This window comes from Dicentrarchus labrax, unplaced genomic scaffold (assembly GCF_905237075.1).
Source record: "Dicentrarchus labrax unplaced genomic scaffold, dlabrax2021, whole genome shotgun sequence".
Lineage (NCBI taxonomy): Eukaryota > Metazoa > Chordata > Actinopteri > Moronidae > Dicentrarchus > Dicentrarchus labrax.
The window spans coordinates 407479-432117 of NW_026136742.1; the positions used below are offsets into that span (position 1 = coordinate 407479).

Genomic DNA, 24639 nt, shown 5'->3' on the forward strand with positions numbered 1-24639 from the left:
GAAAAGGTTGGAGCTACAGTGGTACACTCTCACATACAGTAATACATTGAACTATTGCAGCTTCATGTTGTTCAGGTAGCATCATTCTGTTTGTGCATTGAGAAATGAACATTAATATCCTTTAAATATTCTACTATTAATTACTGAGAGTTATACACAATGAAGTTCTAACAAACTCAGACTGACTTTGATTTACTTCTTACTTTTCATTTCAGACCAAATAAGAACAAAATGTCATTTACAAGTCTACAAATCTTTTTATTAACAAACAACAATCACAGTTTCATCCTTCTAGTGTCCAATATGAGTTTAGCTGTGAATATTTGACCAAATCAAAAGGTTCTATAATAAAAACAGACATTTTATATACAGTAAACAGATGTTGCAGAGTTCTTCACAGGGCAGAAAAACAAGATAACTTGAAGCAAAACAACACAATAACAAAAACAATAAAAACTGACATTGGGCAGAGACATCGACTCTGTCCCTGCAGTGGTTTATAAAATCAACACATCTGAACAATTCCCTGCAGCTGCATTTTAATCAAGAATATTTGTTTCTTCAAACGTTGCTAACTCTGCTGTGACCCACATGCAGAGCTGGCAAAGGTACCAAAGGTAAAAAACACTCAGTAAAACACAGCACACACAGTAAAAGTAGGAGTACTGATTCAACTTCTTTACTTGACATTAATCCCAAACATCAGATATAACAGTAAAACACTGACAGGGACCATTTTACTGCACAGTGAGACCTTGTCGTCTACATTTGATACTTTAAGTCAATTTTATTGATGGTACAGAAAACAGCACCATCATGAGGTCAAACAGGAGAACACTACCTTCTACCTGTTAACCAAGCTTAGAAAACCAATGTTTATCTAATGAGTTTGACACCAGAATAAAAAGATAATGGAGTTAATAGTACTTTCTTTCATTCAGTATGTGGGTCAAACAATCAAGAGTCATCATCAAATGCTAGTTGACATTTCTTAAGTTCATCATGCCTATATTCTCACCATTACCCTCATCATTGTCCTCTGCATTGTCCTCTGCATTGTCCTCTGCATTGTCCTCCTGACTACCTTCCCTGTTCTGCCCGTTTCATCCAGTCGTGTTTGGTGTTGCACAGTCTGTCGCTGAGAGACACAACACCAGTTATTAGTCAGTGTCTTCAAAAATGTCCCATGAGCATTTTACTCACATTACTCACTGAAACAGCAGGGGCAGATAGAACGTACACTGATACAGGAATCAGAGAGACAGAAGACATTCAGGACTTACTGGTATTTATGTTGAGCATAGGTATAGTGACCGCATCATTGTCCCTCGGTGCCTCTCTCTGTTGTCCTGCTGAACACATATCAACAACACAAAACAAGTTATCAGTCAGTGAAAAGGCCGATTATTTTATCAGCCCAAGCAGAGTCAGTCAGCAGTGGAGTGATGACACTTGTTGTTATTGACAGTGAGGAACTACAAGTAAAGGAGCTTGTCCCAGATCAACCATCATAATCAGACAGCAGGATAGTGAGAAAGCTCAGACACACTGTACATCAGAGGCAGGGTGCAGACCCCCCAATAAAGGATTTCTAAATAAATGATGGAGTTATAAACACATATTAGCTGATATTAGCTTTAGATACACTTCTGAAAACATGTTTCCATGTAAGGTGGACTGTAGATTGTTCCCCTCATCACTTCCATTGAAAGTACTTTAGGAAGAGATCTTTAATGTCCAGTATAACAGGAGGAACCATTACAGCAAGAAAAACCTGTTTCACTGTTCACTGTTGTTTGAAGACTGACTGAAAAACTGTAAACTGTCTTTTTAAATGGAGAAAATGGAGAGAGAAAAGATTATTGACTTACTTCTATTTCTACGTTTCATCCACAATACAGCAACTGCAACAACGACAGCAATGACAGCAATGACAGCAATGACACCAAAAGCAATGCCAATTTTAGCACCAGTGTTATTACCAGTGTCACCACCTGAAAGAACAGAGGAAAGATGTTGAGATTTGTTCTTCACTGTTCCAAGATAACATCCATCAACAATATTTCCACAGCCACTTCTCCTGTTCATGGTCTCAATGTGTACTTGGAGTCCATCCCACCAAAACTGTCTGTTGGTTAGAATCTCTTTCATTGCACAACAGTAAACAAACAGTATTATCAGTGAGAATATTCTCCAGAAATACGAGGATCCAGGGTTATTTAAAGGACCGCTGTGGAGGATTCAGTGCCATCTAGTGGTGAAGTTACAGATTGCAAACAAGTGAATAAAACTTCCAAATGTGTTCTGGGCTACTGTAGAAACATGGCGGTGACAATAGATCCTCCTTAATGTTACACACTGGACCTTTCAGTAGTCCTCTATCAGTGTGCTCTGAGATGATGAATGAGTTCATTATTTGTTAGAATGGCGTCCTGTCAAATGAAGCATTACATTCAGAATTACTCTGATTACTTTTGAGGTTAAAGAGGTCATATTATGCTCATTCTCAGGTTCATATTGTAAGGAGGAGAGAAACAGGAGTGATATCTGTGTACATTGTGGACTGCAGTAAAGACAGCACTTACCTGGCTCTGTGTCTGTGGAAACAATGAAATAAAATATTAAAATATGTGATAACATTCAGACCAACAGGAGATGACAGCTGATGAGGAGACAAATAAGATATTTACTTACTGATATCATCAGTCTGACCTCCTTTGTTCCTGTTCTCCACTGGCTCTGTTGGACAATTGTGTTAAATTGTAAATGTGTAAACTGTGTTTAAGAGCTAAAAACATTTTCTCTTATTTCATTTGAATGTGTAATATGTTAGCTGTACTCACCAACAGTGAGGTTAACAAAGCCTTTCTTGACCTGACTTTGCAGTTTAGGAACATTGCAGGTGAAACTTCCAGCATCCAGTTTAGTTACGTTGGTCAGTTTTAGTGAAATGTTTCCTCTGATCATTTCTTCATGGAAGAGAGATGTTCTACCTCTGAAGTTCTCATCCTGATCAATTAGATAGTCCTTCCCATGTCGACTGACGTGCACATATTTTCCATCACGTTTCCACTCCACTGTTAGAGTCCTCACATTGAATGGAGGCTCCAGGTGACATGGCAGGATGACGTTATCACCGACTGTTACTGTAACTGGTTTGTCTGAGCCAATCACATCAGACTCTCCTGCAGAGACAAACATCATATTTACACTTCCTGTTACAGAATCATTAAACACTGATATTAAAATATTTCATTAGTACAGTATTAGTGGTGGACTGATATGGTTTTAATGGTTAATGCTGATATTTAGAGAGCAGGGCGGCTGATGGTCGATATTTAATGCAGATATCAAATCAAATAAAACTCATGTATAATTCCATTATTCCATACACATTACAATCTAATATACATACTTATCTGAGCCAGTAACAGTAAAATACATTGGGTTATACTGTAGGTTTCACAATGTGACTGTTATTTAAAGGACAGTGGGTACAGTCATTAAACTGCATTATTCTATACATTATAACATCATTTATATTTAACACCAGTGACGGTTCAAATTCATTCTTATCTTAAAAAAAACATTTCTGTCTCTGTCCTGTTCATATAATCCCTTCTATAATTCTTTATGTTCTTTTTTCACTCACCCATAATGGATCATTAAATTAATTTCTGTTCATTTTAAAATGAATCTAAATAATGTGTCCCTCCAGTTGTCATTCTTTGCTCCACCCTAATCACCTGCTTACCCTCACACCTGTGTAGTATATAGTCTCAGGCTGCGTTTCATTAGTAGTTCCACTTCCCCTCGTTCACTTCCCCTCGTTCACTTCCCCTCAGCCCTTGGTATGACGTAACAGCATACGTCGCACGGAGGCCACTTGGAGCGTGGAGGGAAAGTGGGTGGGGGAGGAGCGGGGGATTTAAATGAAACGCACTTGCCCTTACTCGGCGTTATAGCGGCAATGACGTAAACTGCAATGCATTGTGGGTGATATCCACCTCGGAGTGACCATCGTTGTTCACTCGCTCCCTCAGCCCTCCGAGGGTCCATCTCACCAAGTTCACTTCAGTTTTCCAGACAATTGGAACAACACTTATGATGGCGACGGGGATTCCCCCGAGGGCCAGTGAACGACTGATGAAACGCAGCCTCAGTGTTTCCTCCCTTCTGTTTGTCTTTGTGTCTCTGATCAAATGTCCCAGCATTCCTTTGTGTTTCATGAGCTTTGGTTTTTGGATTTTGAACTTGTTTGCCCTATTGTTGGATTTTCTGTGTACTTCTGCACTTTACTAAACAAGTGAACTGATTATTCAACTTAGGGATGCACCGATCCACATTTTTTCACTTCCGATCCGATCCCGATACATAAATTTGGATATCGGCCGATACCGATACTATTCCGATACCAGAGCTGTGTTTGCTTTAATATTATTAATATCATTATTGTTGATTTTATATGAGGCTGAAAAAAACTCCTCTCAACAGGCAATTATGACATGTACGTATGTATGCATGTGTGTCCCAAAAGGCAACTTGAGGTAAGTATAAGGTCAGAAAAGGAAATCCTGTTAACAGGAAGAATCCCATTCTGAAAACAAATATGCAAAAACAAATTTATTGTCATGTCAATATTTATTAAATTCCCAAAATGTCAAATATTTGAGTCTTGAAATATAAGAAAAGTGCAATAAGTGTAAACATTTTACACACACACTATCAATAAAACAGTGTGCATCTGAACACCACAAATCAAGTAGATTTACAAGTGGCTCTTGTAGTATCAATAAAATCAAGGTTTTAAAATGTCAATTATCTGAAATATAAGAAAAGTGCAAAAACTGTAAACATACACACCACACGCACACACACACACACACACACACACACACACACACACAATGTTGCTCAATGCTATCCTGCTAGCTGGCTGCAAACTGCGGAATATATTTCCTGAGCGGAGGCGTGTCTCATAACTCTGTGTCTCACTGAGCCACGCCTCCGTTCAGGAAATCCATTCCACAGTTTGCAGCCAGCTCGCAGACTGGCCGGCAGGAATCACCTGTGGAGTCATTTCAGCAGACAACCTTAAAGTGCAGACATGGCTCATGGATATTGGAAATCTGCAGAGGTTGGATCGGGAAATTCCGATACGTGAATTACGCTGGTATCGGTCCTGATACTGGATCGGATCGGCCCCATCCCTAATTCAACTGAATCTCTGTGTTATGAGTCGTGCTTTTGAGTCCTGTTTTAACAAGATCCGCCCCGACAATCAATCAGAAAACTGATTTTCATTACATTTTCTTACAAGATGAATCTGTGACAGATTCATGATTCAGTATTATTTTAAATTATAAGAGCAGCATTTGTGATGCACAATGCACAGCTCAACCTTTACAAACAACTGTTACACTCCCTCACACAGGTCAATGTACGTGTTACTCCTCAGACTCAGTCACACTCCATCTGGGGATCAGTACAGGTTCATCTCTAAAGGTTGAGGAGCTGAACCTCCAGTCCTCCTGTACCTTTAATTAAAATACTGAGCTCAGTCAATGTTCTGCCTTTATAAAACCCAGTCTGACTTACTAACAATGAGCTGGATGGAAGCTTCCTTCTGTAATGAGGGAAGGGCACATTGGTATCTTCCTGTATCAGAAACTTTCACTTTGAAGATTTTCATGGAGACGTTTCCTGTCATCAGTTCATCCACAAACAGTCTCGTGCGTTGAAAGTAAGATGGATTTTGAGTTTTATATATAAATCGTCCATCCTGGTGAAGGTGGATGTACTTTGGGTCTAAATCAGGTCTGGTCCACTCCACTGTCTCATCAGAAACACTGATGGGAGGTTCAAGGTGACATGGTAGAATGACATCATCACCCGGCAGGGCTGTGATTGGTTGATGTGAACAAATCAACTGTGAGTTTGCTGTGAGGAAAACAAAAGAACAAACAAGAAACAGCAGTTAGGTTAAAATACATATCATCAAATGTCCAGCTGCACCTCTGTAGACGAGGGAGGAGACACTTTCCTCCTCAAAGGACAGTGTGTGTCCACCAGTGTTTAATGTGTGTGTGCACATAAAGGAACAGGGAGAGGTTGTTTCTGTTGACTCCTGGCTCCTAACCTTCTTCTCATCGTATATGTGGCCTCAATAATGAATTTACATGGAAAAATTATACCAGGAGTTAAAAAGTGTCTGTTGGTCAGAAACTATAAGATTGAGGACTTAATTTAGTTTATTCTGAATGGTTTTATGATTAAGAGATTTAATTATGTCTGACTGCAATGCCCCTCCTAAAATGAACTACCGTAAAACTAATAATAATAGCCCGGGTGTTTATTTGCTTAAATCACTGAACGCACCCTGCCTCTATTGGGGACGTGCATCTATTAGAGACAGGCGTTTAAGTAATTTAGCACAAAATTCTTGCTCACCAAATATGGGAAATACTATTGTTTATTTAAAACAGTATCAATCTTATTTGTAAAAAAAAAAAAAAATTAGGATATCAAACAACATATGAATTACTAATCATTCACTTAGTCTAGCTCTGAGAGAGACAGCGCATCTAGGCCAACCTGGTGTGCAGAGAGAGAGAGAGAGAGAGAGAGAGAGAGAGAGAGAGAGAGAGAGAGAGAGAGAGAGAGAGAGAGAGAGAGAGAGAGAGCGCACCTTAGAAAGAATGAAAGCTGAAGGTTTTACCATAGTTGTGGTATTTCAGGTTTTATTTGCACAGGTTTTAACAAATCAGTGGTGTATGGAAAAAACTAAAAATCAGGTAGACCACAATGCGCGCGGGCTCACACACACACACACACACACACACACACACACACACACACACACACACACACCTTGAAGGAGTTTTTCACCAGCTCCGCATCCAGCTCGTCCCACGCTTTAAGGACCCAGGCTACGAGTAAGCGCCGAGCTGGGGCTCTCATATTCCCGCCTGTGGTGTATTCCTTGTCTGAATCCCCTCCCATCCAGTTGTCATACGATTCATGCAGACTGGCTTTGAACGGTTGATTCCACATGACATCAGGGGCCTGGATGTATTTGGTACAACCTCCAGGTATGACAGCCATGGTTACGTTGTATCCCCGTTTGAGCTCCACTTTGGTGGCAGCGCTGATGTGACATCGGTAAGAATCCCAGGCTAGCAGATGTTTTCCCGCCACTTTTCTCAGCCAGTCTGCAGTCAAATCCTCATTCATCCAGCCATTAGTGGAGGATGCTACCACCACTCCACTGATGGTTTGCATTGCCTTGACTTCCCTGACTCTCCCTTTGAAAAACCACATAAGGTTTCAGTTTTGTCCCGTCCGCTCTCGCAGCCAGCACCACGGTCAAGTGACTCAGACAACAGCAGCCTGTCAAGGCAGCTCCTATCATTGTTGGAGTTTTAGTGTGTCTTTTGCTATTTTTAACTGTTCTCTTACTCTCTCACTACTTTGTTCACGTCGCCTAAATACTTTTTTGGCGTTTTTGAGCACTGTTTACACCCGAGACCAGATGATCGCCCTGAGGTACCCGAGCATCCTGACCGGAGAGAGAGCCTCCATACCGGAGGAGCTGAGGAGACGGTGAGGCTGCAGAGCGGGGGTTAAACGGAGGATGAAGAAGAGGAGCTTTAAACTCTTCATCCCTGCAGTCATCACTGGAAACAAACGTGGCTACACGAGCAGATACCGGACTCCAACGTCACCATTCCCGGCTTCCAGACGGTTCGAGCTGACAGGGACAGCACCGGGACCGGCATGAAGAAAGGAGGGGGACTGTCCGTGCTCATCAACAACAGGTGGTACAACCGGGCACGTCTGTGTGAAAGAGAGTCTGCAGCCCGGACATCGAGCTGTCACCGTCCGTGTTATCTGCCACGGGAACTTTCCAGTGTTATCATCATCACTGACTATATTCATCATCATCATCATCATCATCACTGTCTATATTCCTCCGTTTGAGAAAGCAGAAGCAGCGTGTGACGTCATCCACACTGTGACTGCAGGACTACAAACGAAACACCCGGAGGCCTTCATCATCATCATCATCACAGGGGCCTTCATCATCATCATCATCACAGGGGCCTTCAACCACGTTTCTCTCTCGTCCACACTCCCAACCTTCCACCAGTGTGTCACATGCACCAGCAGAGACAATAAGACCTTGGACCTGCTGTATGCAAATGTTCCTGTTTTTTATATCTGTATTTATTTCACTCAAATGTTGCTGTGACAAGTGAATTTCCCCATTGTGGGATTAATAAAGTTATCTATCTATCTATCTATCTATCTATCTATCTATGTACAGGCATGGAAACAGGTCAGGGGTGAAAAAGGTGAGAAGGATATTACCCCTGTAGGGGGGTCTGGAGGCTTGCTCCCCCTGGAAGAAAATTTGGAATATTCCATATTTTAAAGCATCAATCTGATTCATTTTTTGCCAACCTGGGGAGAGCTGGAGAAACTTAACTTCAGCCATGAGTCAAAAATATTATGTCCTCCTTACTAAGTATTATGCATGAAGCATTGTCAGCCAGCCTGTCACTGGGTCTAACATTTACAGTATATGAGGCACAATGTGGCTTAATGCATAACCCCCACAAGAGATGGTGGACATGCTGTAACTTAACTTGTCTACTCTTCCATCATGATTGACAGCCAATACAATGTTATGTTATTATTTCTTTTTTGTGATTTACCGTTAGCTATACAAGTTAGCAGAAAATATTAAAACACGAGCGAAGCGAACTGCTTGTAAACCAATCAGGTAATGGTATTCCCCCCCCCCGACCTTCCCAGAGAAAGAAACTTGTGATGCAAGGCCCTTCGTGCTAATATTTCCTGACTGCGCTCCCTTCTGGCACGCGCACCTGTTCGCACTGAATCTCTGTATAAGTACCTACAACCCCCCCCAAACGTTTTCTCATCGAATCTACACGATTCACGTAGGTCACCTATTTTGGTTTCAAAACGGCGAATTTCGCCGAAAGGTGAGTGATTTTCATGTATGATCTATCTTCTCGTGGCCCGTAGTTTTCAGTGGAACCTCTCACATCCACCATAGTCGAGGCAACCATATCAAACCAGACCGCCGTCTCATCCATAGCTATGATGTTCTTCACCTGTTCCTTCCTTTTCTCAATCAAACGCGTTGTGAATGTGACAAAATTCACCAGCTTCCCGGTGAAGTGCCTGGCGTCTTTCTGAGCAACAGTTGTACATCTTCTGACAGACAGGTTATTGCGATGGAGGAATTTATCAAGCCAGCCCAGCAAAGACATCCACATCAGTGCTGTCACTCGCTGTGGCGTGAATTTCTTTAGCCTTCTTCACTAGACTTCTTCCTCCCTCCACCGCGCAGTCTCACCCTTTTACTGTCGCCATTCTCTCACTCTTTTTGGATCAACAGAGAAATGTCTTGCTGCTTCTCCTGAGTTTTGTTCGGCACATTTGACAACGGACAGCTTGAATTTCAGGTCGTACTTTTTTCTCTGTGCCGCCGCCATGACGCCTGAACGTGAACGTCGTTTTACGGCAGCGGGAGATTTACGGCAGCCAGCATACAGACAGAAAACAGACAGTGAGCAACGGACTTCACATGATATTATTCACAACTCGGATTCATTTAATGAAACCCATTGATTCTTTTGATCCGTGGACCCTTGCAGATTGAAGGAATATAAACAATGGAGGAACGGACACAGACCGTCAGAACCGTTAGAAGTAAGCCTTTTTTTTCCGTCTCTCTTATTTACCATGCTACCGGTAAGTCTGAATGAATTATGCGTTGGTGTTCATAGTTTGTGTTAAATGAACTGAAGGATTGAACTGTGGAGAATCTAACTGATCTAACGATGTGCATTATCTCCATATTGACGGACGTTTAAACGTTTACCATATGTTTGTGTAGGAGATCTAAAAGGCTTAAAAGTCGTTCAGGCGGGCGACCCGGTGGGTTTTAAGAGGTTTTATACATCAAAATAATTTAGATAGAATCCACACCAGGCCTCTATTGGGGGCCTGCGTTTATTTGTCAAAACGTGTAGCCACATCAGGCTTTTAATGGGGGCCTGCGTCTATTAGGGACCCTGCTTTTATTGGAAGTTTTACGGTACTCACACAGTCAGCTGCCATTGCCCTGTTTCAAACTGGCTGTGGTGCCTTTTAAATTAAAACTCAAAAGATCGACTGCAGGATTATTTCCTATAAATAACTGTATATATTGGTCTATATGTCATTCTATATAGGACTGATAACAATATACTGTATATCACAATATATCACATTTTCAGTGAATAAATAGTTTATATAACATGAGCACATAGAAATCTTATTACATTTTAAATATATACTGAAAAATAAAGGTACCTTCTAATATTTAACAAGTCAACAAGTCTCTACACGAGGCTCACAGAAATATAAATGCTGAGCAAATGCAAGGTATTGAAAATAAACTTTATCCATCTAATTGGTCACATATCAGTTAATGTGTGCAGTAACTGTGTATTAACTTTCTTCAACTGATGATCTATTCAGTGTGAACTAATCACAAGTTAGTTGTGTCAGCTGATCGCCTCAAACAGTCGTAACACATTATACATAAAGTGCTAAAAAAAAATATCACTTCCTCTAAATGTTGGTTCTGTATCAGCAGAAACATCAGAGAATAATCCGGTTGAGCCAGTTACTCATAGAAAGGTTGTATTGTATCCTCTAATGAGGAAATACAGGATCTGTGTGCACACTGCGTCATATCTATATATATAATTGTTGGTGCTCTCAGAGTTCTTTCTTTACCTGATCTGAGATCTGAGTGTCTCCAGTGTAAAGTGAGTTATTTTACAGTCTATTCTGGGTCACAGACTCAACAGATGAAGCACAGAGAAGCAGAGAACTGCATTGGAACCAGCAACCTGCGTTCACACAGCTGGAAATAAACTAATGAGTGACAAAGCAACATTACCATGAACATTTGTCTGCTTCATGTTCAATGTTTTATTACTTACTTATATTTATTTGATTGGAATACGATTTCATTAATGTCTCAGTATTTGGACAAACTCTTTATCGATGTGTTTTTACACATTGCGGAAAGTTCTACTGAATTATTATTATATATAATATTACATATTTTAAATAAGGAAAACATTGACTGAGTGTACATAGTCCACTGAGTTCTGATAACACCATCTGATTATATTGTTTATGACTGAATGCGTTCAAAATGGTGACGTGCTGATACAATCTGTAAATGTTATCCAAAATGGAAATCACTGTGAAGCTAAAACAGATCAAACAGAACAGCATTTGATTCTCAGCATTACTTTTTCTGCATTAACAAGCTGGTTTTAGAAAAACATTTAACTGTAACAGTCTGAGATTGTTTAACCACATCAAAAAGCAGGAAGAGCTGAATCCAGCACTGTCTGTTACCTGTTCACTAAAGCAGGACAATCTCACCTGTAACCCCCACCGCAGGGAGAGAAGACAGCAAAACCACAATAAAGAACTCCATCATGATCTCTGGATGAAGAACAGACACAGTGGATCTCAGAGAGCTCATGTCACACTGTGTGAAAGATTAAGATAAAAGGGTCCAGCTGAACTCTCTGACCAGAATGAACTTTAGTTTCCTTTTTCTGGAGTCAATATGCCAGCGATCACCGTATTCAAACACATCCAAAGACTCCCGGTTTTCTGGCATGATATAAGATGCATGTTTATGTGATGACCCAAGATTAAAACTGTGATAACTATTTTTTTTAAAAAAAAAAAAACATGGGTTTTGCTGAGAGGGAGGGAGCTAGCCACTAATTTAGAAAATAACCACAGAATACAAATATACATAATCTTTATTTTAGTGTTATAAATAGTAACCATAAAAATAATGAAACGGGTAGATAATTATAAATGCTGAAGCTTTAAATGAAATTACATTTTCACTTTAAACAGGACACCTTTGGGGAGTCTGGCATTTTCATTTATACATTTGCTGAGAGGGGGGTTACATTTACATACTTTAACAAACCTTTGACTCATTTACATCTTGAATTTACATACAACTAGCTGCAATCCCCTTACTAAAATCTTGTCCCCGGCCTCCAGATTCTGGATTTGCAAACCCACACGAATGTCCAGATACTCTGCAACCACTCTGACCAGAAGGGACCAGGGCCCTGTGTCTCAAAGTCCACCTTAGTCTGGCTCTCTCTGGGTTTCCTGGCTGCACTTATCCTAACCTCGGTGATCTTGTACAACCAGTATCATAAAGCTGGTTAAAATGTTCAGTTAAAGTTAAATTGATATTCTGAGCTGCAGTCAAGTGTAAAAACATTGTCAGGAATCTTTCAGTGTTTGAAACATGTAAAGTCTGGAGAAGCAGGTGATCCAACTGATCATTTATATAATTTAATAAATGTTGTATTTGCTTATTTGTATCATGTCTTAGCTACATGATGCTTCCATGGTTTATGTAAAGATCCCCTCCAGATGTGCATTAATTAATAAAAAGTTAATACAATTGTGTGTGTCACATGTCTCCTACTTCACTGTAGATCCATTCTCAGTGTCACTGGTGGCTTCACTTGTATAAGTTGCAGACTGGACCAGGATTGACTGTTTGTGATGTCTCAAATCAAGCTCGCATACAGCTCCAGCTATCTGGAAATGTGTAGATTGTAACTGTTGCTCTCTGTTACACAATAGATGTATGGTTAAATTCTCTGTGAATATAGTGTCTAACTTTCCTGTTACATCCTCCTGTGTCACTAGAGTGCAGTGCTGTGTATATGGGACATCATGGAGCAGTTAAAACTCAACAACTTAGTAACATCTGAACTAAAATGGTGACTGGGAGCAGAATGTAAATGAGTTTTACTGCCTGAAATGGAGCCAGTGCTCACAGGTACTGAGGACTTGTGATTTCTGTCCACATGAGCACCCTTACTTCTGACTGTGTGGTGCCACCTCCTGGTGAGTCTAGGTATACACTCCTCAGCCCCCTCATAAGAACACTCCTCTGATTGGCTCGTGTTCATTGCCGTCATTGGTTTGGTTGGTTAGGTTCAGAGCCATATAGAAATGGTTACAGTTAGACAAAATAAATGTGAGGGGCAGAATATGGGGAGAATACAGGGGGTAATTATTGCCTGTGTAACTGTGTCTCTTTGTAAACACATAGCTAGTTTAATGCAGAGAAAACAGCAAAAAGTATTGGTTACAGGTAAATTGTGGTTAGGATTGTGCTGAATTTGCACCTTTTTTAGCCCAATTCAGGAACTGGTGTTAAACCAAAAGTCCTTTAATGAGGGAGGAAATGTTGATCAATTAAAAATGTAAGAAAAAGGCCATGAACAAGTTAAAAAATAAATTTATTTTCATAAACAAACAACAATCACGGTTTATAAAACTGACAATGTCTGATTTTGAGCATGCTGGTATAAAACTAGAACCATTTTATATATACAGTATATTGCTTTTTAAAATAGATGTTGAAGTAGAAAATGAAGCTAGATAACATGAGGCACACTACAAACACACTATTAAAGGTCCAGTGTAATCATTTGCAGCAAATATCAAAAAGAACTTCTGTCATTTTTAAATCACTTTGTTGGAAATTCTGGATTTAAAGTGTTTTTTTTTTAAACGTTCCTGCACACGTACCTCAGGTCGACATCATTCATAAACCTTTCAGAATATATTCAACCAACAAATACTTGAACAATATTTTTGTCATTTACAAGTTTTTACAGTATTTACAGAGTAAAAAATAAATACTTATATATAATATATAATGATACGTTTCAGCGTAGCTCTATTTAATGTTTATCCTGTAATATCTTACATATCGTACATTTACTCAGGTATATGTAAAATTTTAAAATGGGCTGTTTCTGTCTTTTTACAGGTGAGAACCTTACAGGACAACTATGTTAAACTATGTTATGATCTGATAGAATATGATGCATTGCTGTATATAGATTAAACTACCCAAATGTGTATAAAGAAGTTAAAATGAGCTCATTAAACATCTACAGCTGTCACATCAAGTCAACAATATAATTTATATGACAGGGAACATTTTACTGCACACTGAGTACTTGCAGATGGTACTTACTGATACACAGCGCCACCATGAGGTCAAACAAGAGAAGTTACCTGCTATCATCATCCAGTTTACAGTGAATACAAATGTAAAGCTCTCACATACCTTCAGTCTGTACTGACTGTATGAACCTTTAGAAAAACACATTCTGACATTTTGACATCAGAACATTGTTAAAGACAAACAGGAACACCAGAGAGTTCAGTGTTTAACTGGATGAAATGAATGAATGAGACAGGGTGGAATATAGTCCCAGTTACTAAAGACTCAAAGTATGCAATTAATGTTTAATAAAATTATATTTTCAGAATGTGAAAGTTATTATTTCACATTGTTTTTTATTAACTCTGATGTTTTACTGGATATACCTGATCAAAGATATTTGGATTTGTCTGTCGTTATTCCAACGGGATTGCTTCAGCATTGTTGCCCCCAGCATTGTCCCTCTGTGCTGGAAGATATTCTCTCTCTTGTCCTCTTGAACACATAATCAACAACACAAAACAAGTTATCAGTCAGTGATTTTCTGTAGTTTGAGTGCTCTGGGTTGAGTTTAGAGGAAAAGTGAGAATAGGATGTGAAAAGGGCGATTATTTTATCAGCCCAAGCAGAGTCAGTCAGCAGTGGAGTGATGACACTTGTTGTTATTGACAGTGAGGAACTACAAGTAAAGGAGCTTGTCCCAGATCAACCATCATAATCAGACAGCAGGATAGTGAGAAAGCTCAGACACACTGTACATGAGAGGCAGGGTGCAGACCCCCCAATAAATGATTTCTAAATAAATGATGGAGTTATAAACACATATTAGCTGATATTAGCTTTAGATACACTTCTGAAAACATGTTTCCATGTAAGGAGGACTGTAGATTGTTCCCCTCATCACTTCCATTGAAAGTACTTTAGGAAGAGATCTTTAATGTCCAGTATAACAGGAGGAACCATTACAGCAAGAAAAACCTGTTTCACTGTTCACTGTTGTTTGAAGACTGACTGAAAAACTGTAAACTGTCTTTTTAAATGGAGAAAATGGAGAGAGAGAAGATTATTGACTTACTGATCTTTCTACGTTTCATCAATACAGCAACTGCTACAATGGCAATGACAGCAATGACACCAAGAGCAATGCCAGTTATAGCACCAGTGCCACCACCTGAAAGAACAGAGGAAAGATGTTGAGATTTGTTCTTCACTGTTCCAAAATAACATCCATCAACAATATTTCCACAGCCACTTCTCCTGTTCATGGTCTCAATGTGTACTTGGAGTCCATCCCACCAAAACTGTCTGTTGGTTAGAATCTCTTTCATTGCACAACAGTAAACAAACAGTATTATCAGTGAGAATATTCTCCAGAAATACGAGGATCCAGGGTTATTTAAAGGACCGCTGTGGAGGATTCAGTGCCATCTAGTGGTGAAGTTACAGATTGCAAACACGTGAATAAAACTTCCAAATGTGTTCTGGGCTATGTAGAAAAACATAATCCTCCTGAATGTTAAACACTGGACCTTTAGTAGTCCTCTATCAGTGTGTGCTCTGAGATGATGAATGAGTTCATTATTTGTTATAATGGGCTTAAAGAAGTACATTCAATTGTCTGATTATGTTTGAGGTGTAAAGAGGTCATATTATGCTCATTCTCAGGTTCATTTTTTAAGGGGGGGAGAAAAAGGAGGAAAAATTTTTAAAATTTTGGAAAGAAAAAAAAAAAAAAACTACCTTTCTTTGTTTTTGTAAAAAAAAAAAAAAAAAAAATAAAAAAATATGTGATAACATTCAGACCAACAGGAGATGACAGCTGATGAGGAGACAAATAAGATATTTACTTACTGGTATCATCAGTCTGACCTCCTTTGTTCCCGTTCTCCACTGGCTCTGTTGGACAATTGTGTTAAATTGTAAATGTGTAAACTGTGTTTAAGAGCTAAAAAACATTTCCTCTTATTTCATTTGAATGTGTAATATGTTAGCTGTACTCACCAACAGTGAGGTTAATGAAGCCTCTCCAGACCTGACTTTCCAGTTTGGGAACAGAGCAGGTGTAACTTCCAGCATCCAGTTCAGTTACGTTGGTCAGTTTTAGTGAAATGTTTCCTCTGATCATTTCTTCATAGAAGAGAGATGTTCTATTTCTGAAGTTCTCATCCTGATCAGTTAGATAGTCCTTCCTACTTCTATAGACATGCACATATTTTCCATCACGTGTCCACTCCACTGTTAGAGTCGTCACATCGAATGGAGGCTCCAGTTGACATGGCAGGATGACGTTATCACCGACTGTTACTGTAACTGGTTTGTCTGAGCCAATAACTTTAGGCTCTCCTGCAGAGACAAACATCATATTTACACTTCCTGTTACAGAATCATTAAACACTGATATTAAAATATTTCATTAGTACAGTATTAGTGGTGGACTGATATGGTTTTAATGGTTAATGCTGATATTTAGAGAGCAGGGCGTAACAGCATACATCGCACGGAGGCCACTTGGAGCGTGGAGGGAAAGTGGGCGGGGGAGGAGCGGGGGATTTAAATAAAACGCACTTGCCCTTGGAGTCTACTCATTGGCAGCCGTCGGCGTTATAGCGGCAATGACGTAAACTGCAATGCATTGTGGGTGATATCCACCTCGGAGTGACCATTGTTGTTCACTCGCTCCCTCAGCCCTCCGAGGGTCCATCTCACCAAGTTCACTTCAGTTTTCCAGACAATTGGAACGACACTTATGATGGCGACGGGGATTCCCCCGAGGGCCAGTGAACGACTGATGAAACGCAGCCTCAGTGTTTCCTCCCTTCTGTTTGTCTTTGTGTCTCTGATCAAATGTCCCAGCATTCCTTTGTGTTTCATGAGCTTTGGTTTTTGGATTTTGAACTTGTTTGCACTATTGTTGGATTTTCTGTGTACTTCTGCACTTTACTAAACAAGTGAACTGATTATTCAACTTAGGGATGCACCGATCCACATTTTTTCACTTCCGATCCGATCCCGATACCTAAATTTGGATATCGGCCGATACCGATACTATTCCGATACCAGAGCTGTGTTTGCTTTAATATTATTAATATCATTATTGTTGATTTTATATGAGGCTGAAAAAAACTCCTCTCAACAGGCAATTATGACATGTACGTATGTATGCATGTATGTCCCAAAAGGCAACTTGAGGTAAGTATAAGGTCAGAAAAGGAAATCCTGTTAACAGGAAGAATCCCATTCTGAAAACAAATATGCAAAAAAAAAAAACTATAAACTGTAAGGGTTTCAAATTTATTGTCATGTCAATATTTATTAAATTCCCAAAATGTCAAATATTTGAGTCTTGAAATATAAGAAAAGTGCAATAAGTGTAAACACACACACACTATCAATAAAACAGTGTGCATCTGAACACCACAAATCAAGTAGATTTACAAGTGGCTCTTGTAGTATCAATAAATCAAGGTTTTAAAATGTCAATTATCTGAAATATAAGAAAAGTGCAAAAACTGTAAACATCACACACACACACACACACACACACACACGCACACACACACACACACACACACACACACACACACACACACACACACACACACACACACACACACACACACACACACACAATGTTGCTCAATGCTATCCTGCTAGATGTCTGCAAACTGCGGAATATATTTCCTGAGCGGAGGCGTGTCTCATAACTCTGTGTCTCACTGAGCCACGCCTCCGTTCAGGAAATCCATTCCACAGTTTGCAGCCAGCTCGCAGACTGGCCGGCAGGAATCACCTGTGGAGTCATTTCAGCAGACAACCTTAAAGTGCAGACATGGCTCATGGATATTGGAATTCTGCGCAGGTTGGATCAGGAAATTCCGATACGTGAATTACGCTGGTATCGGTCCTGATACTGGATCGGATCGGCCCCATCCCTAATTCAACTGAATCTCTGTGTTATGAGTCTTGCTTTTGAGTCCTGTTTTAACAAGATCCGCCCGACAATCAATCAGAAAACTGATTTTCATTACATTTTCTTACAAGATGAATCTGTGACAGATTCATGATTCAGTATTATTTTGAATTATAAGAGCAGCATTTGCAATGCACAGCTCAACCTTTACAAACAACTGTTACACTCCCTCACACAGGTCAATGTACGTGTTACTCCTCAGACTCAGTCACAGTCCATCTGGGGATCAGTACAGGTTCATCTCTAAAGGTTGAGGAGCTGAACCTCCAGGCCTCCTGTACCTTTAATTAAAATACTGAGTTCAGTCAATGTTCTGCCTTTATAAAACCCAGTCTGACTTACTAACAATGAGCTGGATGGAAGCTTCCTTCTGTAATGAGGGAAGGGCACATTGGTATCTTCCTGTATCAGAAACTTTCACTTTGGAGATTTTCATGGAGACGTTTCCTGTCATCAGTCCATCCATAAACAGTCCCGTGCGGAGATTATAAGATGGATTTTGAGTTTTATATATAAATCGTCCATCCTGGTGAAGGTGGATGTACTTTGGGTCTAAATCAGGTCTGGTCCACTCCACTGTCTCATCAGAAACACTGATGGGAGGTTCAAGGTGACATGGTAGAATGACATCATCACCGGGCAGGGCTGTGATTGGTTGATGTGAACAAATCAACTGTGAGTTTGCTGTGAGGAAAACAAAAGAACAAACAAGAAACAGCAGTTAGGTTCGAATACATATCATCAAATGTCCAGCTGCACCTCTGGAGACGAAGGAGGAGACACTTTCCTCCTCAAAGGACAGTGTGTGTCCACCAGTGTTTAATGTGTGTGTGCACATAAAGGAACAGGGAGAGGTTCTTTCTGTTGACTCTTAACCTTCTTCTCATGGATGAACGGTGATCTTATATGTGGCCTTAATTTGGTTGATTCTAAGTGTTTTTATGATAAAGAGATTTAATGATTAATTAGCTGAAAACATTATTTTATAATCATGGCAGGAATTATACCTCGACCAGACAGCCAGTACTGTGGATGCCCCGCTGTGTGACTGTAATGCCCCTCCTAAAATGAACTACCCACACAGCCAGCTGCCATTGCCCTGTTTTAAACTGGTTGTGGTGCCTTTAAAATAAAAGTTGTGGATTTCCTCATTAAACTATATGTGAAAGCATTTTGCATTCAACCAGACGGACTGCAGGATTATTTCCTATAAATAACTGTATATATTGGTCTATATGTCATTCTATATAGGACTGATAACAATATATATCACAATATATCACAAATAGTTTATATAACATGAGCACATAGAAATCTTAGAAGTATATATTTAAAATTACATTTGAAATATATACCGAAAAATTAAATTTGAAATATATACTGAAGAATTAAAGGTACATTCTGAATTATTTTTCTTCTTTTGTCTAAAACCTTTGTGTTTGTGTGAGAGAGATAGATTTATTTTCATTACATTTCATTGTGTTATTAGTATTCAATTATTTTATTGTATAAGAAAAAAAATATTATAGACTTTTTGCTTTGGCAAAATGTTTGTTTAAAAGGTAATGCCAATAAAGGCAGTTACATTAAAAACAAACACACACACACACAGAGAGAGAGAGAGAGAGAGAGAGAGAGAGAGAGAGAGATATTATTATCTGTTAACTGAGTCATATTTCTTAAGTCTCTACACAGGGCTCACAGATATATGAATATGTTTGTGTATTAACTTTCTTTAACTGATGATCTATTGAGTGTGAACTAATCACAAGTTAGTTGTGTCAGCTGATCGCCTCAAACAGTCGTAACACATTATACATAAAGTGCTGAAAAAGAATATCACTTCCTCTAAATGTTGGTTCTGTATCAGCAGAAACATCAGTGGTTAATCCGGTTCAACCAGTTACTCATAGAAAGGTTGTATCGGATCCTCTGAACAATAAATACAGTATCTGTGTGCACACTGTGGCATTGGAACCTGCAACCTGCGTTCACACAGCTGGAAATAAACTAATGAGTGACAAAGCAACATTACCATGAACATCTGTCTGCTTCATGTTCAATGTTTTATTACTTACTTATATTTATTTGATTGGAATATGATTTCATTAATGTCTCAGTATTTGGACAAACTCTTTAACGATGTGTTTTTACACATTGCGGACAGTTCTACTGAATTATCATTATATATAATATTACATATTTTAAATAAGGAAAACATTGACTGAGCGTACATAGTCCACTGAGTTCTGATAACACCATCTGATTATATTGTTTATGACTGAATGCGTTCAAAATGGCTACGTGCTGATAAAACCAAAAAACAAAAAGGGAATTCCCGTCGTGAAGCCGAAACAGAACAGCATTTGATTCTCAGCATTACTTTTTCTGCATTAACAAGCTGGTTTTAGAAAAACATTTAACTGTAACAGTCTGAGATTGTTTAACCACATCAAAAAGCAGGAAGAGCTGAATCCAGTACTGTCTGTTACCTGTTCACTAAAGCAGGACAATCTCACCTGTAACCCCCACCGCAGGGAGAGAAGAAAGCAAAACCACAATAATGAACTCCATCATGATCTCTGGATGAAGAACAGACACAGTGGATCTCAGAGAGCTCATGTCACATTATGTCAAAGATTAAGATGAAAGAAATATACGCTCCAGCTGAACTCTCTCCGACCACGAACAAACTTTAGTTTCACTTTCTCCGTGCTGTGAGGCAATAACTGCCAGATGACTCATTTATATTCAAACACATTTAAGGGCTCCAGGTTTTTCTGCACGCATTCAGTTTGACTGTTTATCTGAAGACACAAAATTAAAACTGTGATGACTGTAGCTTTTTAAATATTGGAATAACTGTGGGCCAGTGTGGCAGGGAAGCTGACAATGAATTAGAAAATAACCACATGATACAAATATACATCATCTTTATTTCATTGTTATAAATAGTAACCATAAAAATAATAAAACAGGAGGTTTATACATAAAGTGCACTAACCTCAGCACAATTGCAAAAAAGCTTTTACATCAGGGCCTGCTGCAGCTCAGGATGAACAATAACATACAAAGCATTAACATTAATAGAAAATGTACAGTTTTGCTGCCTCTGAACCTGGGGGTTGGGACCCCCAAGAGGTTCATTTGTTAATTTCCAGAGGGGTCGCCGTGTAGTTGTAGAGAATAAAATAAGATATTGTGACATCCAGCGACATTGAACACAGGGGACCAGAACTTAAAAACACAGAATACTATAGGCTATAAACTCTGTTTTTATACATGTTAACAGGGCCAGTTTCCTCATGAGCATTTATTTCTATCTTTTATTGAGCTCTTAGGCCTAAAGAAGACATGTTGACTGTTGTTATTTCAATAAATAAAAAGCATGTATTAAAGCCAACATTTAACCAGTTGCTCTTAAAGCAATTATCTTCTGTGTTCCTGAGTTTTGTTGCTTTCATGTGTTACATTACAGCAATGCCTGAAGAGTCTCTGGAAGAAACCCTGATCCGGTTATTCTGTTGGTCACGACCTTAAAAGGCTGAGACCCTTTAGCAAATTGGGGTTGAAACTGTCTAATACAGTCCGATATATTATAATATAATATAGATTTTATGTTCAGTTTTTGTTCACACTGTCAAAGAGCTGTTCAGTCAATTCTATGTTTCAGTATTGAGGTCACTGAAAGGAGTCATGGTTGCAGGTCTTCCATCATACCAGCAGATGGTGGTCAAGTGGCTGGTCAAAGATGAGTCCCATCGTCATGGTTACTGTGAAGCTAGGTAGAGGTAAGTTGAAACTCACCTCTGCACCCCCCTTTTATTTAAGAAATTCATGAATCACAACTTAATTAGCAATAATTTACTTTAATGTAGGCCAATTGTGAACTTACAAGCTGATTTTTATTTCCCACTCAGAAAAATCAAATGAAGAAGTGAAAAGATGTGGTTGGGGCACATTGTTAGTTTCATGGTGAAGTATGATGAGTATAGTCTAACTTTGTTTGAGTCTATCAATGTCTTTATGTAGTTTCTCTACATCCTGTTTCACTGAAATGTGACTCAGATAGCTTTTCTTGTGGCAGGTTTATTGTGTGTTTTTACACAATGGTATTTAATCTTCATCTTCAAAAGCTGAATAATAGTTTTTTTAAATATCAACAATGTCATAGCTTCATTAATGTGCTTTGAAACCAAAACAATGACATAAAGAGGTTAAGGAGTGCTGTAAAGCTGCAGAGTCAGTGCAAATTTTTGTGGGTTCTTCATCCCCAGCCCATGTCCATGATATGTACCAAAGCTCTACTCTTCAGTAATTAGTCTTCTAGTAAGTCTTCAAGTTTTCTAGCTGTGATTTCTGCTGTCTAAAACTTAACCACGGCAGCTTCACATACCCGCAGAGTTGTTGAGACGTTAGCCATCATTGTCCCTTTAATGAACAACTGAATTTCAAATTTAAAAAACTTGCACAAATATTCAATATTCATTGTTTTAATTTATTTTGTTTTTTAATGCATTTGAATTACAGCAGTCTCAGTTATCGTCTGGCCTCGATTTAGCCTCTGGGGATAATGGATATCCAAGTCTTCCTCTTCCACGCACCGGTTATTGTTTACAGTCCCATTAGCGACTTGAGACACAAGCTAATCGTGTGGGTTAATCTCAGATGATCTCTATAAACAGATATACATCCATTTTTAAAAAGCTAATAAAGAGGTCCATCTTTGGAAGATGACAGCCGGATTCTGAGATTGCTCCATCTCCATACAGAATGTTCACCTGCAGCCAACCAAAGCCTGCTCAAACATGATTGGTCAATACAACTCGCACTACAAAAATAAACCACAGCTGCTAACCTTACCAAAATCTGGTCCCTTGCCTCCAGATTCTGTATTCACATGCAGATATTTGAATAAGAACAGAACTGATTATGTTTCATGTTTGAAACTCTGGCTCTACAGGTTTTTCTCCTCCTCCTCCTCCTCCTCTGATGTCTCTGCCCAACCTGGTGTGTGCCATCCTGCTGTTCATCCTCTACAATGCCATACTCATCTTCTGTGTATACACGTACAGAAGCTGGGCTCGAGGTAAGAACACTTCTCAAAACCCTAATAATAACAGAAAGTATTGATCTTCCGGGCACCTCCACAAGGGGTCAGAGGTCAGGGCCAAGCTTACTGGATTTGCAAAGAACACACACACACACACACACACACACACACACACACACACACACACACACACACACGTTTTAAGGAATCTACTCCTCAAAAAACTATTTAAAACACAACAGCACAAAAAGACACAACAACAAACAACTTAGTAACATCTGAACTAAAATGGTGACTGGGAGCAGAATGTAAATGAGTTTTACTGCCTGAAATGGAGCCAGTGCTCACAGGTACTGAGGACTTGTGATTTCTGTCCACATGAGCACCCTTACTTCTGACTGTGTGGTGCCACCTCCTGGTGAGTCTAGGTATACACTCCTCAGCCCCCTCAAGAACACTCCTCTGATTGGCTCATGTTCATTGCCTTCATTGGTTTGGTTGGTTAGGTTCAGAGCCATATAGAAATGGTTACAGTTAGAAAAAATAAATGTGAGGGGCAGAATGGGGGGAGAATACAGGGGGTAATTATTGCCTGTGTAACTGTGTCTCTTTGTAAACACATAGCTAGTTTAATGCAGAGAAAACAGCAAAAGTATTGGTTACAGGTAAGTTGTGGTTAGGATTGTGCTGAATTTGCACCTTTTTTAGCCCAATTCAGGAACTGGTGTTAAACCAAAAGTCCTAAAATGAGGGAGGAAATGTTGATCAATTAAAAATGTAAGAAAAAGGCCATGAACAAGTCAAAAAATAAATTTATTTTCACAAACAAACAACAATCACAGTTTCAGGATGATATTTCAGTCTCTTAGTGTCCAGATGTTTCAGTTTATAAAACTGACCCTCCATGTGTGATTTTGAGCATGCTGGTATAAAACTAGAACCATTTTATATATACAGTATACTGCTTTTTAAAATAGATGTTGAAGTAGAAAAAGAAGCTAGATAACATGAGGCACACTACAAACACACTATTAAAGGTCCAGTGTGAAGGATTTACTGGGATCCAGTCAAATCATTTGAATACAACTTGCCTTCCAATTGTGTAGAAGAAACAATGATGCCTGTTTTCATGAGATTATACACGGATAAAAACATTACTATGAACATTATATTATGTTATTATGCCAACAGAAAGATATTTGATTCTTCATTCCCAGGTCGTCAAATACCAAAACTCAAAAGGTTATTTTTACAAAAGTTACCAACTGCAGCAAATATCAAAAAGAACTTCTGTAATTTTTATATCATTGCACTGCATTGTCTTCATCACTGTCCTCAGCATTGTCCTCCTGACTACCTTCCCTGTTCTGCCCGTTGCATCCTGTCATGTTTGGTCTTGCACAGTCCGTCGCTGTTAGACACAAAACCAGTTGTTAGTCAGTGCCTTCCAAAATGTCCCATGAGCATTTTCTGTTCTTTGACCGTTTTGATCAACACATGTTTAAGTTTAGC

The 24639-nt window shown here is 39.2% G+C and overlaps 1 protein-coding gene, 1 long non-coding RNA gene and 1 pseudogene across 19 annotated transcripts in view; all 3 read right to left on the reverse strand.

Moving 5' to 3' along the window:
* The window catches only part of LOC127359612 (V-set domain-containing T-cell activation inhibitor 1-like), a 52837-nt pseudogene extending 41226 nt beyond the window's left edge, over positions 1-11611 (reverse strand).
* The window catches only part of LOC127359613 (CD276 antigen-like), a 60708-nt gene extending 39908 nt beyond the window's left edge, over positions 1-20800 (reverse strand). For 2 of the 18 annotated variants that reach the window (XR_007882675.1, XR_007882676.1), the window contains exons 1-5: positions 20594-20800; positions 18417-18758; positions 16106-16447; positions 15956-16000; positions 1995-2597 (exon numbers count right to left, since the gene is read on the reverse strand). Coding sequence is in view for 12 of the 18 variants with exons in the window: in XM_051393566.1 (XP_051249526.1) it covers positions 1104-1138; positions 1284-1352; positions 1872-1994; positions 2695-2739; positions 16106-16447; positions 18417-18758; positions 20594-20696 (1059 nt within the window). In the remaining 6 variants the exon portion in view is untranslated. Of the gene's footprint in view, positions 1-237; positions 1139-1283; positions 1353-1871; positions 2598-2694; positions 2740-13371; positions 14598-15179; positions 15276-15955; positions 16001-16105; positions 16448-18416; positions 18759-20593 lie in introns of those variants that run through there. The other 16 variants (XR_007882672.1, XR_007882674.1, XM_051393574.1 and 13 more) reach the window with 13 other exon arrangements.
* Positions 5912-8798, reverse strand: LOC127359625 (uncharacterized). Its single transcript, XR_007882679.1, has 2 exons — positions 7316-8798; positions 5912-6968 (listed from the first exon to the last, which is right to left on the reverse strand). It is a non-coding gene; the product is annotated as an uncharacterized LOC127359625 (long non-coding RNA).
* Positions 20801-24639: the final 3839 nt, after the last annotated feature.